The sequence below is a fragment of the Chiloscyllium plagiosum genome, chromosome 33, assembly GCF_004010195.1.
Source record: "Chiloscyllium plagiosum isolate BGI_BamShark_2017 chromosome 33, ASM401019v2, whole genome shotgun sequence".
In the NCBI taxonomy this organism is placed as follows: domain Eukaryota; kingdom Metazoa; phylum Chordata; class Chondrichthyes; order Orectolobiformes; family Hemiscylliidae; genus Chiloscyllium; species Chiloscyllium plagiosum.
Genome location: NC_057742.1, coordinates 8,531,751 through 8,551,673, shown reverse-complemented (window position 1 = coordinate 8,551,673; position 19,923 = coordinate 8,531,751). Strand labels below are relative to the sequence as shown.

Below are 19,923 nucleotides of genomic sequence, written 5' to 3'. Positions count from 1 at the left end.
AAAAATAATACTTTTTTTTTGCTAACTACACTAAATTAGTGATATCTATCGACTCATCCCGATGGGCCTCTTTTAATGCTGCATTTGAGCTTGGTAGGTGTAAGTTTACTATAAATTTCTCCGTGTTGTAAATACAAATACACTCTTTTTGGATCACAACATCTTTAATGCTGCAATTCACTTTATACAGATTATTACTAAAGAACCTGTATCAGTTTGTAGAACTTTCTGGGTCAGAAGATGCTGGCATTTTTTATACATTGCAAAATGCACATTCAGCACACTGTATCGTTGTGATATTGGAACAGAAAAAGCTAAGAGTTGTCACCTCACTACAGTCTGTAGCATGGCATAGCTACTAAATGCACCACTAAGGTGAGCAAACATGAGGTGTAAGTGAACGTGCTCGTGATACACAGCAGATCCATTAACACTGTTCAACTTTCCAATGCAAGGGTGTTGAAGCCAAAAAACTGGTGTCAACTCTTAGAGCCCATTCTATTTGGTGAGCTATTTGTTATCCTAACCAGCTAAAATATTTGGAATCTATGGCAATTAATGTAAATTGAAGACTGCTTTATCCAAAAGTTGAGTAAGCCTTTGTAACATGTAGTGCTATCTCACGGCCCTCTGTGGTTCCGAGAATGTTGCAATTGGTAATGGTCTTGGTGATCTAATTGCAGGGAGGCCTATTAAATAACAAATTGGGAAACCAATGTAACTTGAGACGAACATCAAGATTATTTGATGCTGAATTAGATGTCGGTGCTAAGTTAAACAGGAGAACTTTGGTAAATACATAGCAACATATAAAAACTGTCTTAGAAAATGCACTTACTGTTTGCTTATCTTGCTTATTGTTATGACTTTTTCCTTCATTTTGCACAAAGCTTACTTTTTTAAATTTTTATTTTACCCATTCCCATTCATTGTTTCAGTGCCAGCTGCCATGAAGTAGTTTCAGGGTCTTGCCACTAGGAGATCCTGTAGAGTACAGTACATTTTTTTCATTGTATTTCCGAACTGACATACACATTTTCATATTAGTAGAAGGCTTAATCAACTGGCCATGACCTGTGTACACCAATAAAATAAGTTGTAGGCACAAATGAAGACTGCAGACAGCAAAGAGATAAAACAATAACTGTTTTTGGGGGGTTGCGTGGATGGGGTATTGTCTAGTACATTTCTCAGTTCATACAATAAGATATGATGCTCATTCATTTGAGTAATCGGTCATTTTTTGAATACCTTTTTATGAAAGGCAATGCTCTTTGCACACTGACTACCTCTATTCTGTACCAATATTTCAGCTTAGGTAGTATATACAGTATATAAGTATGTATAATGGTCAGGCTCGATTCAATAATAAGACCATAAGACACAGTGGAAGTAAGTTCATTTGGCCCATCAAGTGCTCTCCACCATTCAGTCGTGGCTGATGGGCATTTCAACTTCACTTACCCCCACTCTCCCCATAGCCTTTAATTCCTTGCGAGATCAAGAATTTATCAATCTCTGCCTTGAATACGTTTTAATGTACCAGCCTCAATTATGCTCTATGGCAATGAATTCCACAGGACCATCACTCTCTAGCTGAAGAAATGTCTCCTCATTCCAGTTCTAAATTAACTCCCTCTAATTCTAAGGCTGTGCCCACAGGTCTTAGTCTCCCCATTTGACGGTAACAAATTCCCAGTGTCCACCCTTTCTTAGCAATGCATTCTCTTCTAAGTTTCTATTAGATGTCCCCTCAACCTTCTAAACTCTAATGAATACAATTCTAGGATCCTCAGCCATTCATCGTACGATAGGCCGTACCATTCCAGGGATCATCTGTGTGAATCTCTGCTGGACACGGTGCATTGCCAGTATGTCCTTCCTGAGGTGTGGGGCCCAACATTGGACACAGTTTCTAAATGGGGCCTAACTAGAGCTTTACAAAGTCTCAGTAGCACATTGCTGCTTTTATATTCCAACCCTCTTGAGATAAATGACAATGTTTTATATTTGCTTTCTTAACCACGGACTCAACCTGCAAGTAAACATTTAGAAAATCCTGGACTAGCACTCCCAGATCCGTTTGTACTCTGGTTTGTGAATGTTCTCACCGTTTAGAAAATAATCCATGCCTGTGTTTTTTTCCGAAGTGCAAGACCTCTCATTTGCTCACGTTGAATTTCATCAGCCATTTCCTGGACCACTCCTTAACTGTCTAAATCTTTCTGCACCCTCCCCACCTCCTCAGAATTACCTGCCTGTCTGCCTAACTTCGTATCATTGGTGAGCTTAGCCAAAATGCCTCCGGTTTCTTCATCCAGATCATTAATATATTAAAGTGAACAGCTGCGGCTCCAAGACTGAACCCTGCCGGTCACCACTTGTCACTAACTGCCATTCTGAAAAATAACCTTTTTATCCCGAATTTCTGCCTTCTGTCAGACAGCCAATCCTCAATCCATGCCAGTAGCTCACCTCAAGCACCATGGGCCCTCACCTTACTCAGCAACCTCCCGTGAGGCACCCCTTCAAAGGCCTTTTGGAAGTCTCCATAGATAGCATCCACTGGGTTTCCCTGGTCTAACCTCCTTGTTACCTCTTCAAAGGCTTCTAGCAGGTTTGTCAGGCATGATCTCCCCTGACTAACTCCATGCTGACTTCTTCTAATCTGACCCTGCACTTCCAAGAATTTAGAAATCTCATCCTTAACCATGGACTCCAGATTTTACCTACAACTGAGGTAAGGCTAATCGGCCTATAATTTTCCATCTTTTGTCTTGATCCTTTCTTGAGCAAAGGGGTTACAAGTGATTTTCCAATCACTCCAGTGATTTTTGAAAGATTGCAACCAATGCCTCTGCTATTTCTTCAGCCACTCCCTCAGAACTCTAGGATGTAGCGCATCGGGTCCAGGAGAGTTCAGTTTTTCGACCTTATTTTTAGCTTTTGTAGCACCTTCTCTTTTGTAATAGCTATCATACTCCACTCTACTCCCTAACACTCCTTAATTCTTAGGATATTACTCATGTCTTCCACTGTGAAGAATGACACAAAATACTTGTTTTTTTCACCTGTTTCCTTATCTCTCATCACTAGTCTTCCTGCATCAATTTGGAGCGGCCCAATTTTGACTTTTGCCCCTCATTTCTTTCTTATATATTGAAAGAAACTAGTACTATAATTTCTAATATTACTGGCTAGCTTACCTTCATATTTGATCATCTCCTTCCTTATTTCTTTGTTACCCTCTGTTTTTGTAGTCTTCCCAATCTTCTGATTTTCCCAGTGCTCTTGGCCACTTTATAGGCGCATTTTTTTTCTTTGATACATTTACATTACATTTCCTGACTTCCTTTGTCAGCCATGGCTGTGTAATTTCCACCCCTGCCCATATCTTTGGGATGCACCTCTGTATTGTGTCCTCAATTTCACCCAGAAACTCATGCCATTGTTGCTTTACTGTCTTCCCCATTAGGCTCTGTTTCCAGTCGGTTTTCGTCAGTTCCACTCTCATGCCCCTGTAATTACCTTTTTATTTAACTGTAACACCATTACATCCGATTTTGCCGCCTTTCTTTCAAGCTACAGACTGAACTCTACCATATTATGATCACTACCTCCTAAGTGTTCCCTTACTTTAAGATCTTTTATAAAGTCTGGGTCATTACATAGCACTAAGTTCAGAATAGCCTGCTCCCTTGTAGGCTCCATCGCAAGCTGTTCCAAAAAGCCATCCTGTAAGCATTCCATGAATTCCCTCTCTTTGGATCCACTGGCAAAATTATCCACCCAGTCCATTTGCATATTGAAGTCCCCCCATGATCACCGTGACCTTGCCTTTCTGAGCTGCCCTATCTATTTCCTGGTACATCTTGTGCCCCTGGTCCTGACCGCTGCTGGGAGATCTATACATAACTCCCATTATGGTTTTTTTCCTTTGTGGTTCCTCAACTCCACCCACACAGATTCCCCCATCATCTGACCATAAGTCATTCAGTGCCATAGATTTAATTTCATTCTTAACTAACAAGGCAACTCTGCCCACCTCCTGTCTTTTCAATAAGTTGTAAATCCTTGGATGTTTAACTGCCAATTCTGAACCCTCTGCAACCATGTCTCTGTGATATCTACCCCATCATAATCATTCATGATGATTTCTGCTGTTAATTCATCTTTGTTATGAGTACTATGAGCATTCAGGTAAAGCACCTTTTAATGCTAATTTTCTTATCCTCATGATTTCCATCATCTCTAGTAATATGTCCTAAATTATTCCTTTTTTGTTTCATTCCTAGTCTACCTTGAACTTAAGCAGCAAATGTATGCAGGGTTTATCTTTCTATTTGACTCCATACTCTGTTTTTGCTCCCCCCCTCTTGAATGGCCTTCTGCACCATGGTGCCGTGGTCATCTGGTTCATCCTGTCTGCAGCCCTTTTCCTCATCCATACAGGGAGTAAAAATCTCATACCTGTTGAACAAGGTCAAGGGCTGAGGCTCCTCCACTCCTGAAACTCAGAATCCCCTTACCTGCCTCACTTGCAGTCACAGCCTGTTGTTCCTGATCACTAACTGAATTTGAATTACTTAACCTACTGGATGTGACTGCCTCCTGAAAGTGTCCAGGTAACTTTTTTTTTCCTCCCCCTCCCAGATGTGCCACAGTGTTTGAAGCTCCGATTCCAGATCATCATTTCTGATTGAGTTCTTCCAGCAACCAACACTTGCTGCAGATGTGGTCACTGCCGTTCACAATAAAATCAGCCAACTCCCACGTTGTACAGCTACAGCGCATCACCTGACCAGCCATCTCTACTTATACAAATTTGAGTTAAATAATTTCTAGTACATCTCTATAGTCTTATTCAACAGACAAACTAATAATAAACCTTTAATCAATCTCACAAATGATGAGTTTACTGTGATTTAATTGCTCTTATCCCTTCATCCCTTTTAAACGATTTGTAGAGTAAATGATGGGGACTCTGATTTGTGTCAAGTGTAAATTTAACTCCTACTGGAATTAGTTGGAAGAATAATCTAATTTAGTTGCTTAACAGCAGGAATTACAGTGATCAGAAAAGACAAGTTTTACTTCTATAAACTTTTCAGATCCATTTGTAGTCACTTTAAACATGCCTGTTGAAGGGGTTTGCTTATGAGGAGAGACTGAGTAGACTGGGAGTGTATTCATTGGAATTTAGAAGAATGGGGGGAGGGGGGTCAATCTTGTATCTATTCCCTTCATAATTTTATAAGATAGAAGTAGAGAGAATGTTTCCACTCGTGGGTGAAATGAGGACAAGAGGGCATAGCCTCAGAAGGAAGAAGAGCAGATTTAGGACTGAATTGAAAAGGAACCTCTTCACACAGGGTTGTGAATCTATGGAATTCCCTGCCCAGTGAAGTAATTGAGGTTTCCTCAAATGTTTTTAAAGCTAAGATTTTTTTGAACAGCAAAGGAATTCAGGATTATGGTGCGAGGGTGGATAGGTAGAGGTGAGGCCACAAAAAGATGAGCCATGATCTTATTGAATGGCGGATAGTCTCGGAGAGCCAGATGGCCTACTCCTGCTCCTAGTTCTTATGTTCTTCTTCCAAAGATAATGGCATTGCCAACAAAGCATTTGAGTAGTTTTTCTACACAATGAGGCAATACTTTGCTTCTACTATCTTTCTTCCTGTAAGATAAGTACGCTGTCCTGGGGTAAGTATGCAGATCAGAAAAGGGTCTGACCAATGATCTCAACTTAGGACTATTTTTCAAGAGTGTAGCAATTTTCCTCAGTATGGTTGGAAATTAGCAGGTAGTTTATACTCCTGATCACTATCCAGTGACCCGAAGGGAAAGTATGCAAAAATGATGAAGCTTGGGTATGAGCAACATATACTCAAATAGCCTTTTAACTTGCTGATAATGAGGGGGCCATTTGGATAGACTCCTTACACTTCTTCAGAAGGAAGTGTGGAAATCCCTCCCTAACAACATTTGTAGGTTGTCTTATGGGGCATAGATTGTCGTGGCTCAAGGAAGCGACTGACCACCACCTTGAGGGCAACTAAGAATAGCCATTAAATGCTGACATAGCCAGCAGCACCCTCATTCCATGAAATGAACTTTTAAAAAATTATTGCAGTGAACAAATCAGTAATGAGACCAAATGTAGTAAAATGATTTTTTGGATCATGCCCTCAAAAGGAGTACACCAAGTCACCTGCAACATAAACAAAACGCTGGTGAAGCTTAGCGGTTCTGGCTGCATCTAAAGCAAGAAGGCAGAGTTAATGTATGGAGCCTGGCATCTCTTCACCAGAACTCTGAAAAGGTGTCCCCTAGTTCTGGATTGATGAAAAAGAGGAAATATCCCTTTATGATCCCAGCTGATGGTAATGCACGGCAAGTCCAATTCCAGGCTGAAACTTGGAGCGATGGATCATATTTTTGATTTTAACAAAGTGGTGCCTCACTGAAACAGAAGTGCCCAATGTTATAATAAACTCTGCAACAATAAAAATGAAGCTTCTTAATGAAAGGAAGATCAAAATGGAATAAACCAAATTATGTACTTGTAACAGAAATTCAAGTATTGCTTAAACACACATTTTTAAATCCCACTAATCCAAAACCCCTTTTTTTTTAATTTTTAAAAGGAAAACAACAGCTTTTGTATAGTACCTAAAACATACCCTTGGTACAGTCCTCAAAAGGCACATCTTGTACACAAAAACATCACTTTTACATTAATAGTACCACAGTCCCTGTCACTGACACCTCGTTAGCTTTAGGACTCTGACTTTAATATTCTGAAACTGCAGCTAGCATCTATTATACATGTGCTCAGCTTGAAGTAACTTCAAGATTTTATTCCAACTTCTGGAATGAGACTAGTCAACTTTATCCAAGGACTTCACGTGACTGTGCACAACTCAACTAAACAAAAGTCTGCTCCTCCTGAGCTTATGGGTGTTTTCCTTGGGGGGGGGGGGGGGAGGGGAGAAGGGGGAAAGTTACAGAAATCTAACACATTCTGAGGCTCCATTGTTTACCTTCCAAGGTTGCAAAACCATCTAAAGTAAACAAAAGTCTATTAATTGTGCACAAGAAGGCATTAATTCTAAAGCTAGGCCTCAAAGACTGTTGTAAAATAAATTGCTATGGCTACAAGATAACTAACGTTAGACACACACAGCCCACATGTTACAAAATCTAAAACCAAAGCTCCAAACTTACAATAAGGGATATTTAAAAAGATGCATAAATCTCAGTTTACATCATATGGAAACAGGCCCTTTGGCCCAACAACTCCACATTGCCCCTCTGAAGAGTAACCCACCCAGACCCATTCCCCTACCCTATATTTACTCCTGACTAATACACCTGAAGTGCACATCTTTGGATTGCGGGAGGAAACCAGAGCACCCGGAGGAAACCCACGCAGACTTTGGGCGAATGTGCTCACATCCAACTTATTGAAACGATTCAAGATGTTAACACTTCAAACAAATCGCCTCTTCCTCTTCTGAATTCTAGTGAAAACAAGCTCTGTCTGGTCAACCTTTCCTGCAGACGAGCTTCCCTTCCAGCATCAATCAAGATCATCTCATCTGAACTGCCTAAATGCATTTACACCCTTTTGTTAGGAGGTCAAAACTGAACACTCTTTGTGATGTAATCTCACCAACCCCCTGTATAACTGAAGCATTCCATTCTTCATTTTATGTCTAAGTTTCTCTTGTATTATAGCATCCCATTGGCTGTCTTGGTTATTTCCAGGATTGAAGTGATCATGTTAGTGAGGATACATGGTGCTGGGTTTTCTTCCCCTTTAAGTGTAATTATATTTTAGATCTTCATGCTCAGTATTGGGTGTTTGTTCCCATGGTGAAACCAATGCAGAGTGATTTTTAAATAGTGGCTTCAATTTCACATATGTTGATAAAGACTTTACTTTAAAGTTCTTGTGAAATCAGGAGCTATTTGTGGGTTAACCTTGATACTATCTACCAGTTTTTTTTTTTAAATGTTGAAGCACTTCTACTCTAATTGAGTAGTGACCTCAACAAGTCTAGCAAACTTATTGAGTGAACGTCTGTTTCCTTCCATGATGTAAACATAAAGCCCTATTTTCCTTTTTTGGCAAACAAAAAAAGCTACTGCAGGCCCTGCTGTGGTTGGCCATTGCTTCTGATAACACATTGCCTGTGTGTGCTTAAGTGTAGGTGAAATTATTGCTATGTTTGGTCTTTTTAAAGATGCTTCGGTGTTTGCTGTGATCACCTTTTGGGACAGAGGAAGACAATAGTTTTAAATTTAACGTTCTTCATTTGAAATTTGCTAATGCAGTCCTACATCAAAAGAACTAGCAGATTCAGTGGAAAAAAAAGTCTGATGGTTTCTCGTGATGGGTAAGATTAGGCACTGAAACAAAGGCAGTATTGGGAGGTGTGACTACAAGAATGACCAAATAGTATTTTATTTTCTGGGATGACATTTACTCCCAGCGGAAGTAAATGGTCTTTCCCAAGCAACCAATTTTAACCATTTCTTTTTTAAAAAAAGAGCAAGTCTTGTATTCATCATCTCTGGATGTCATAAAATGGTTTTATGACGAATGAAATTCTTTCTGAAGTGTGATTCCGATTGTAAGGTTGGAGACACTATTGCAAGTGGGATCACTGGCAAGATCCCAAGCACAGCAATGAGGAGATGACCAACGAATCTTCATTTTTAATGAAGTTGCATGAGGGATTAATACTGTTGGTTATAGCACTGAGAGTAGTACCCCTGCTCATTTTAATAATGCCTTGAGCTCCTTTTACATCCACCTGAGGGTTTAGACAGGACATCTGTAAACATCTGAAAAACATTGCTTCCAAGAATGCATTATTCCTTTTTAGTATTGTACTGGAAAAACCTTGAAGTCACAACTCTCAATGGGTTGTGACCTGAAGGTGACCACAGGTGATAGCCAGACAGAGATAGAATGTCATTCTCCAGGTTTTGTGGGTGGGTTTGGCAAGGTTCAATGGATCAAGGATGGCCTCTGAGTTCTGTTTTGGGCATGCAATTGAAAATGAATGCAAACACACATTTATGAGCATTAGGGCTTTATTTTGACCTTCGTTTGTCTGAAATTCCATACCATATTTTCAGATAAAATACCATATATACTCATATAAAAGTCAACCCCTTATTTTTGGCCAAAAGCTCTTGTATTCTCCATATTTCAAGTAAACGTTGACCCTACTATATCTCATTATAAACCTCTTACAAAGGAAACTGCATGTTCCCATTAACCCACTTACTACTAAATTGCATTCATTCATTAATGCCAGTAACTCTACTCATTGCTCTTTGTTTATTTCATTGCATCACGATTCATTCGTTCATCCATCGCCCGCCCGCCTAGCTCTCACGGTGTACGACAGGGCATTTTGGTTCATTCATTCAGACCAGTATGAAGTCTATTGGTACTTATCGCACTTTTGGATGTGTAGTGAACAAAGTTAATATTGTCAAAAAGTTAATCATGTTAATTGTGCCATAATACCTGAATAAAAATGAGATCTATTAGCTACATATATTTTTAAAAAATTTGTTAATGTTGTTGAGGTTCATCCCATACAAGAGTAAATGGGAAGGAAATGGAAGAATTTGGCGGGAAAGTTCACAATGCTGACTCCTTCAGAATTTAATAAATATTTCATTTTAAGTGTGCCATTATACTAGGCCATGACTATGTTGAACAGTGTGATTTTGTAGGATTTCAATCAATTTTTGACATGTTAAATCTTCGTACCATTACGTATAAGTAAAATTTTACTCCCAATTCATTCTTGTTTCTCTTGCTTTCATCTGGTGATTACATTTATCGTAATTCATTGTGTTTTTCTTCTTTCCCTGGGATAAGATGAGCGAGCAAATCAGTTTCTGCTAATGATATCATATTTCGAACTGCAGTCTGCATTTCACCCCCTCAAAACTAGTGCCCATATAATAGTTGACCCTATAAATTGAATCTTTAAATGGTCTACAAAATTCAACTTTTACATGGGTATATATGGTAATGTTGCTAAGCATTTTGCCTTCAGCAGTATGTAGGATTTCATGGATTTTAATACCTTTCTGTCTTTGTGGGACCTTTTTAAAGAACTAACCGCAATAGTAGCATTCTGGGTCATGGGTCCTTTGAGTCCGGTGTTTCCCTTTTAGCAATGATTGAGTGCATGATAATAGTGTGTACTTTTTTAGTCTTTCTGCTGTGCTATATTTGTACACAGTGGATTTTTTAACATCTCAACAGTCATTTTGTTTTGTGGAGGGGGCACCATGAGATTTTATTTTTCAGACATAATTTGTCTTTTTAACCAAGTTGAGGCAATTGTGACTTGTGAAATTTCGTGTAATCCTATCAAAGGTTAGGGAAATGGCGAAAGCAATGTTGGAAGATGCTTTAAAGCTTTCTGCATAGCAGTATGTTGAGGCATGCCTTTTTGTTTCAAAACCATCCTAGTGCTCTTAATGAAATAAATATCCTTTTTCAAAGAAACTATTTTGGCCTTGAGTGTGAGTATCTAAATGAATGCTTAATTCAGATTAATCAAACAAAATGGTTAGACATTTAGTGTCATAGATGTACAGCACAGAAACAGACTCTTTTGGTCCAACACGTCCATGCTGACCAGATGTCCTAGGTAAATCCAGTCGATTTGCCAGCACTTGGTCCATATCGCTGTAAACCCTTCCTATTCATAAACCTATCTAGATGCCTTTTTTAAATGTTGTAATTGTACCAGCCTCCACGACTTCCTCTGGCAGCTCATTCCATACACGCACCACCCTCTGTGTAAAAGTTGGACCTTAGGTTCCTTTTTAAATCTTGCTCCTCTCTCACCTTAAACTGATGCCCTCTAGATTTGGACACCTCCACCTTGTCTATTTATCCTATCCAAGCCCTTCATGATTTTATAAACCTCTATAAGGTCACCCCTCAGTCTCTGATGCTCCAGGGAAATAACCACAGCCTGTTCTCTATAGCTCAAACCCTCCAACCCTGGCAACATCCTTTGTAAATCTTTTCTGAACCCTTTCAAGTTTCATAATATCCTACTTTCTATAGCAGGGAGACCAGGATTGCACACAGTATCCAAAGCCGCAACATAACCTCCCAACACCTATACTCAATGTACAGACCAATAAAGGCAAACATTATCAAATGCCTTCATCACTATTATCTACCTGTGACTCTATTTTCAAGGAATTTTAATTGCCCTAATTTTAATAATCTTCTGTTAGGCTCAGCATTTATCAAAGCCAAAGATCAGTGAATTCTACACTGATATAGGATCACAATACATCTGGGCATTGACTGGCAGTGACTACATGCTTCTGTAAACAAAAACAATGGTCCATGTGATGCTTTGCCTGTCAAAAATCAATCATCTTGAATGTTAAGTATATCCTCCATGCAAGTCTGACTCATTGAATGTATTGAGGTAAAAGCAAAGTACTGCAGATGCTAGAAATCTGAAGTCCTAAATAGAAACCCCTAGCAGTCAGATTGCATCTCCTGGAGAGATCACTTGCAGTGGCTTCTTTTTGTCTCCTGCACTGGATATATTCTTGCATCCCAATTCCAGTTCCTTAGTAATATAGTCCTTGATGGAATGATCGTGACTGAGCGGTCTTGGATTCAACTTCTACACTGGCCCCAACATCTATCTCCCCTCTAACTCAATTGCCTCTGTTTTCATGTTGCTTGACAAACATCCTGTATTGGATGAGTGGACATTTCCTCCAGTTAAATCCAGAAGCTATTATTGACTTGGGGCCCCACAAGTCTATTCCTATGCTACCAATAGCATTTCCTTCTTGGCTACTGTTTCAAGCTGAAACAGATGTTTTGTAAAATTTGTGTCCTATTGAACTCTCTCCCTTCACTATGTACTTCTATCTTCATGATACAGCCATTTTTACACCCCACCTCCTTAGCTAATTTGGCACTAAACCCCTAACCTGTGCTTCTGTTACCTCCAAACTTGATAATTATAATGTTTTCCTGGCCAGCATCCTCTTTTCCAATCTGCATCAACTTGAGCTCACCTAAAACATTGTTGATTGACTCTTAATGTGCATCAGGCCCAGTCACTAATCACAATACACTTGCTGACCTACAGTGGCTTCTGGTCTGCAAAAGGATCAATTTTAAAATTCCCATCCCTGCATTAGAATCCCTCTATTTCATTGTCGCCTCAAGAGTATTTCACTCTGAGAATTCTTTATCCCTCTGGTTCTGGCCTCTAATACATTGTCGCATACCTCACCCCATCGTTGCCTTTCAGACTCCAGCCCTTGCTAAATTTAATTCTCGCTGTGCTTGTCTTTTTGTCCTTTATCACGTGCCCCCCCACCACCACCACCAGAAAAAGCTTGCTGCCACTTTTTCAAAAATAGCTGTTTGACCAAATCTCTGTCAATCTTTATGGTCTTGTTATCAATTTAGTCTTCCCATGTTAATGATGCTAAATAAAGATGATTTTTTTTGTTGAAATCACATTAACTTGGTGAAATTTTGTCAAAACTCTGCATGTTTAACTGTTGGATCGACATGTAAATGCGTTGTTAGTTTGCATGCAAATTTTCAATTGCTAACTTTTTTGCATTTTGAATGAATTTTGCTACCAATGAATATCCACTTAAACTGCCAATAGATTCAGCTTAGAAACCTTTTTAGTTGTGCTGTTTAAATGGGGCCATTGGCCTTCTGCTGAGCTTGGATCAGATAAACTTGACTTATCATGGCAATGATAGATTCTTCTGGGCTAGAATTTGATTGTATTGATTTGTTTACCTTTGGAATAATTCCAGTTTAATGCTTGCCTTTGTTTGATACCTGAAGTGGAAATGCACTTCATTCGTCCAGCAATTATGATGATTGATATTGCAACACCATTTGCAGGATCAGAAAGTTTTTCAAATTTATAATCCATCAATTTGCATCTTTTTTTTTATATCAGGAGGTTAACCTGAACTGCACACTTCTCCCTATTTGAAGCCCAAACTATAAAGGGCTTAAGAGCAAAGAAAAACGAAACCCTGATGACCGTCTATAACAGGGTCAGATGTGAGATTAAGGTTTTGTTTTTCTAAGGCAAATGGAGCTAATAATCTCTCTGGTTTTATAGTAGCAATTGGTACACAATTGTGTAATACTCAGTTTGTCTAATGTGCTAGAAAAAGAGGGAACTATTCCATAGGCAACAATAGTTTGTGATAATCTGAAATTAGCCACTAGAAGGGATTCTGAGAGGCATAATATCTCCAGTTACTTGTACACCTGTTGCAACGCCTCTATTTTATGGTTGGTGTACTGATGACCTGTCCCTACTTTGGCTATGTTTAAACTTTTGTTTTTTTTCTTTATCTACAGAATATTCTCATTTCTGGATGTGGTCACCTTGTGTCGCTGTGCTCAGGTTTCCAGGGTAAGGTTTTTTGTTTAAACTTACCTTCCTCACTTTAAAAGGACTAATCTGGGCTGTTGCCAAAGGCTCAGCTAATTGAAGTGATTAGGAGAAAGTGAGGACTTCAGATTCTGGAAATCAGTGTCAAGAGTGTGGTGCTGGAAAAGCACAGCAGGTCAGGTAGCATCAGAGGAGCAGGAGAATTGACGTTTCGGGCATAAGCCCTTCCTCAGAAATGAGGCTTTGAGGGCTGGGGGGTTGCTGAGAGGTAAATGGGGGGGGAATGGGTTGGGGGGGGGCAGGGATAGCTGACACTGCAATAGGTAGATGACTGTGAGGAAGAAGGCAAGAGGTCAGAGAGAAGGGTGGAGTGGATAGATGGAAAAGGTGATGGATAGGTCAAGAGGGCGGTGCTGAGATGGAGGCTTGGGACTGGGATAAGTTGGGTGGAGAGGAAATGAGAAAAGCAGTGAAATCCACATTTAATCCCCTGTGTACAAAGTTAAAAATCACAACACCAGGTTATAGTCCAACAGGTTTAATTGGAAGCACACTCGCTTTCGGAGCAATGAAGGAGCGTTGCTTCTGGTGTTGTGATTTTTAACTTTGCTTCAAGTAGTTTGTCTAAACACTGGGCATGTTGTATCAATGGCAATGATATTTAGTGTTGTAAAATATTCACTTGCAAGAGACATGATATCGAGAGCATGGGTGCCAGTTAGCTCAGATGACTGGACAGCAAATTTGATATCTTATTGATGCAAACTGTGGGGGCTTAAAATCCTATGGTAGTGAGGTCGGCATGAAGGCCCTGCCTTAACCTCCTACCTCGCCTAAGATGTTGTTACCCACAGATTAAATTTGACACCAGTTAATACTCTTTCTCTAATGGGAGAGCAGTTTATGGAGCTTGGGATTATGACAACTTTCACTTTTCATCAAGAACGTGGTCTTTATTAGTTTGGTAGTCATGACCTTGCTTCTAAGAGAGGGTAATTCCTTTGACTAAATAAGGGGAAATAAAGCTGATTAGCAATTATATTGAAACCTTCAGTTTTGTTGAGGAAATATCTGTCAGCACTCCAAGTATTAGACAAATCTTCAAGTATGCAAATTATTGGGGAGACCACATATTGAACATCTTGGCATTTTCAAGATTCTTGAGATGCTCAGTGCTTTGAGAAGAATTTGGACAAGAAAGCCAGTGATTTTAGAATTTTATTCTGTTTAAATGGGTGACACCTTATTCTGAAACTGGGGTTTATACTAAGGTTTCTCTCAATTTTGCTTTGAGATCTGAAGTCTTGGTTATATTTCCTTTCTTCTCCCAACCTTCAAAATAAGGTGGTGGCTGCATTTATTAGACTCCTACCAAAATAAACTAGTACAAAACTTCATCTTAATATTAGAAGCTTCTAAAGTAGATGAGGAAAGGCCAGAAAAAATATATTTTTTTTAAAAAAGCATTTTGCATACGCTCTGCTTCTGATCCTGTTAGAACAAGAACGTGTGGCTTGTCAGGGTAAAAATAATGTAAACTGTGATCTTCAGTTGATAACTTGGAATTTGTAGATTGTTTTTGGTAACAGATTTCAATTTGTAATTTAAGAGATCAACAACTGGTGGTTTGCATGTCTGAGGAGACTGATTGATTGATTAAATTGGAAGTAGGTCTGATGGCAAAATTATACACTTTGTATATTGATGCAATTTGCCAGATGTGGGTTTAATGAGAAACATGGCATTTTCCTCTGAACATTTTTGCAATGTCATTGAATCTCTTTACATCTTTTGTGTTGGATATAAAACCGGAAATAAATTCAAGTTACCTTCTTCTCTGCTATGTTTTGAATGGAAGATCATTTGACCCCTTTCTCTCAGCTTAAATTTCCTAAATTGACATGCAAATATCTCTTGTACTGCTATGTTGCTCTTTCTATCCTGTTTTGCAGATGAATTTCTAACTTTTGTCCCTCTCTTTGGGTAGGCTAGTTTGTAATTGCTGATTTAAAACTTTGTATCCTCTGCTATTTTATTTTGTGCCTACTTTGAAGTCCATATGATTAAAAGGAGACTGTCAATGTGGAAACAATTGAATTGATCAAGTGTGTATTGGGGGGTAGTTATATCTTTCAGGATTTTTGGGTCTGTCTTTGATATATCAATGTCCTGGATTTCAATTTTAGGGGGCCATTATTTCAGTAGTTGCAAATGACATAAAACTTGAATGTAGCAAACATTGATGTGCGTATGCTTCAGGAGTTTATGCACAAATACCCAATTGTGGAGAATATGAAGGTCTTTGAAATGGTGAATGGGAGATTACTAGGATGGTGCCGTAGATGGGGTCTTCATTTGAGTTGAAAGGCATGAGAGGCTGAGGTGGTTATTCTTTGGAGCAGATAGATTTAAGGGAACATTTGAATAAAATAATGAAGGTTTTTGATCGAGTAATTAAAAAAAACTGGAAGATAAGGACACAGAAGAACTAGAAGAAACGAGAAGAAATTAGAAGATGAGGATAAATGTTCAAGCTAACTGGCAAAGAACAAAAGAGATTAACAACATTTCTTCTGATGGAGTGATTTGTTTTGATCTTAAATGCACTGCCTGGAAGAGTGATGGAGAGTGGACAGACAGGAGACTGAAAGAACACGGCAAGTAAGAAAGTATCAGGAGGTGCAGAACTTGATGTTTCAGGGGTAACCCTCCTTCAGAGGGTTGGAAGCAGATGGAGTAGAACAGGAAATGTTAGCACTGCAGTAGGAAAATAGCTGGGGATTGCAATACATTGAAAAGTTATTCCAGAGGGCAAACGTGGGCTGAATGACTTCCAATACTATCAGATTCTAGGTAATGTTTTAGACTCGCCTCATACAAACCTTTCAATGGTTTGTATGCTATGAGCTTTCCGCACTCTGTCGTATCCCTGTGCCCACCACACAACTTTTGATTTTTCTTTGCATTATAAACCTTTCATTTCAACTAATTTCTTTGTATTTCATTAATAATTTTGCTTTTCCCTGTATCATTTCTGGTACCTTTTTTAAAATTTTATTTTGGATGGCACTTCATGTTTATCCTGATTCTATGTTGTATTATCTGAAAGTGGTGTTTGTACTCTACCTTTCTTGTTCTCCTAGCAGGAGAAAGTGAGGTCTGCAGATGCTGGAGATCAGAGCTGAAAATGTGTTGCTGGAAAAGCACAGCAGGTCAGGCAGCATCCAGGGAACAGGAGAATCGACGTTTCAGGCATAAGCCCTTCTTCAGGGATCCTGTTCCCTGGATGCTGCCTGACCTGCTGTGCTTTTCCAGCAACACATTTTCAGCTTTGTTCTCCTAGCAGTATATCAGCCGAAAGAAACATTTGAAAATACTAAAGCTTGCATATTTCCATGTAATCTGAAGGGTGCAAAGTATCTCACTTAGTGGGGTTAATAAGGGATGATGAAATGTTGAGTCAGTGGAACTTTTCGTGTTGAGATCTCTGTTGTTTCTAATTTGTGTTCCTGAGTTTGATTCAAAAGCTCCATACAAGCTGGTCAAATTCATAGATGCTGCCAACCTAGAAAAGGCATTTGAGTCTGACCAAGCAGCTCAAACTACAAAATAATATGGCTGACAGGATGGAGTATGAAATTTTAATACTGACAAGTGTTTATGAATGTAAGAAGAGGAAAATGAGTGACTTGAGAATCGGGTCAGATGAAGTTGAGGAAGTTGAAAAGAGGACTTTAATGAATTTGTTGCTCCCTATGACTAATTGTTGCTGAGGGCAGCAAAGCAAGCAAAATATAAACTGTGGAGTCCTAGTAATGAAATCTGTGTACTCCATAGTCTACTGGTCAAGCTATCTGAATACTTCCTGAAACAAACCAAAATTGATGGTAAAACCCAGCAGGTCTATTGTCTTTTTGAAAGTGGGAGGGAAGCAGAGTTAAAGTTTAGAGTCTGGTGACCCTTCAGAGCCATGGAGCATTAGTTCTGATCAAGAATGACCGGACTTGAAACATCAACTCTGCTTTCTCCCCCACAGGTAGTAACAAACTGTTGAGTTTCTCCAGCAATTTCAGCTTTTGCTTGAGATCTCTCGCTTCTGCAGTTTTTATTGTGTGTGTGTAAATACTTTCTGATATTGACTGTCAACACACTAAGAAGACACTTAAGCATTTTGTGTAGCTCAAAGAAGAGTTGCTAAAGTGAATCTTGGTCCTTTAGAGAATGAGAAGGGGCAGTTATAGATATGATGAAAAGGCGGAGGCATTGAACAGGTACTTTGCATCTGTCTTCACAGTGGAGGAAAGTAGTAACGTGCCAGTAAGTGGCGCGAAGACAAAGATAGGTGAGGAGCTGGAAGTTATTATGGAAGAGGTAGTTTTGGTAAGCTAATGGAGCTAAGGATAGACAAGTCTCCTGGTCTGATGGTATGCATCCCAGCGTATTAAAAGAGATGGTGGGAGAAATAGCAGGTGGGCTGGCGGTAATTTTCTAAAATTCGCTGGACTCTGGGGCAGTCCTAGCAGATTGGAAAATAGCAAAAGTGACGCAACTGTTTAAAAAGGGAAGTAGACAAAAGATGGGGAATTATAGACCAGTGAGCTTAACCTCTGTAGTGGAGAAAATGCTCGAGTTTATTATCAAGGAAGAAATAGCAGCGATCTCGAAAGAAATTGTCCCATTATACAGACGCAGCATGGGTTCATGAAGGGCAGGTCATACTTCTCAAATCTTGTGGAATTCTATGAAGACATTTCAAACAAGGCGGACAACGGGGATCCAGTGGATGTGGTGTACCTAGATTTCCAAAATGTGATTGACAAGGTGCGGCACATGAGGCTGTTATATAAGATGCATGGTGCTGGGGATGGAGTATCAGTGTGGTTAGAGGATTGGTTGACTGACAGAAAGCAAAGAATGGGGATAAATGTGTGCTATTCTGGTTGGCAATCCGTGACTAGTGGTGTGCCTCGAATGGGTTTCCTTGTGTATGAATTGCAGAAAGTTGGTTTGCAGGTACAATAAGTAATTAGGAAGGCAAATGGACTTTTGTCCTTAATTGCTAAAGGGTTGAGTTTAAAAGCAGAGGGGTAATGTTACAGCTGTACAAGGTGCTAGTGAGGCCACACTTTAAGTACTGTGTACAGATTTGGTCTCCTTACTTTGGAAAGTATATACTGGCACTGGAGGGGGTTCAGAGGAGGTTTGTTAGGTTGATTCCGGAGTTGAGGGGGTTGGCTTGTGAGGAGAGGCTGAGTAGACTGGGATTATATTCATTGGAATTTAGAGGGAGGATATTTATAGAAACATATCAATTCCCTTCATAACTTTGAGAAACTATATATCGAGTCCGGACATTGAGTTTGTAAAAGAAAGAGTTTGAGCTCCTGTGAGAAAGGGGTTAAGGTCCTCTTGTCATATTTGAGGCTGTACGATTCTTTGCTCTTGGGGAAGAGAGTGGCTTGGACTGCAGTGCCATGTGATCTGCTGCGAGTTTTTTTTTGTGTGGGTGTGATTTCCGTCGTGAGGGTACGGCTGGTCTTTCCTTCGCAGCCTCATCTGGTAGTGGAGTGGTGTTCCTTAGTCCAGTTTCGACCGAGGCGCGGATGTTTCAGTGATCTTTTTGTGTGTATGCGCCAGGTGCTGTGGTTTCCTGAAACTTTGGGAATCTGGACCAATGCTTGTGTTTTTTTTTCTGTCCCACAGTGGTTGATTTGGAGTCTGCGGACATGATTGATTTTTGTCCAACCTTGGTGTGGATCTTTTGGGGCCGCCACCTCCGTGTTTTTTTTTGACTACTCATTTTCCATTTCATAGATCATCACCGGGTGAAATGAAAGGGGGGGGGGGTCACAAGTGTGCGTGTTTTTCCCTGTATTAAAATGAGAAGATTTCTGACCAGAGTGTCTCAAAACAAAAGAGAAATATTGAAATTAAGGTTGTACTAATGCTTGGGTCAAAAAAGGAAGTTTCAATTTAAATTGTACCATGCTGAGAGTGTTTGATGTTTAAATATTTTGGTTCAGAAAATCCTTTTAAGTAACTGTTTTGCCTTGTTTGAATTAGGATCTCAATTCAATGTGTTTGTGAGTTATGTAATTGGCAGATTTTGTATTTACATTGAAATTGTACAACCTTATGTCCTTTTTAAAATTATCAACCTTGTAAACTTTAAGCAAATTGATTGCCTTGAGCCCCTGATTTGTTTGAAAATCTACAATGCCTATTTTTTTTTTTTTTAAAAAGTTGGGTCAGTGGTCATGCTTTAGCCAGAAGTGTATTGTATTAAAACATCTTTGCTACAGTGTTTTAATGTAGGGTGTTCACAAAAAGAAGAGTGCATTTTTAGTTTGATGTTTTGTTAAGATTTTCTAGAGAATATTAAAACTTGAGGCTGGGCTGTTTAAATTCGTTCAATTATTGTTCAGACTTCATAGGTCCCCTTCATATTGCAAATTCAAAG

General features: G+C 39.4%; 1 protein-coding gene across 3 annotated transcripts in view; it reads left to right on the top strand.

Moving 5' to 3' along the window:
- LOC122539800 (F-box/LRR-repeat protein 20) overlaps positions 1–19,923 on the top strand; it is a 136,684-nt gene that overhangs the window by 59,726 nt on the left and 57,035 nt on the right. For all 3 annotated transcript variants that reach the window (XM_043674861.1, XM_043674863.1, XM_043674862.1), the window contains exon 3: positions 13,430–13,484. In XM_043674861.1, coding sequence (XP_043530796.1) covers positions 13,430–13,484 — 55 coding nt within the window. The remainder of the gene's footprint in view (positions 1–13,429; positions 13,485–19,923) is intronic.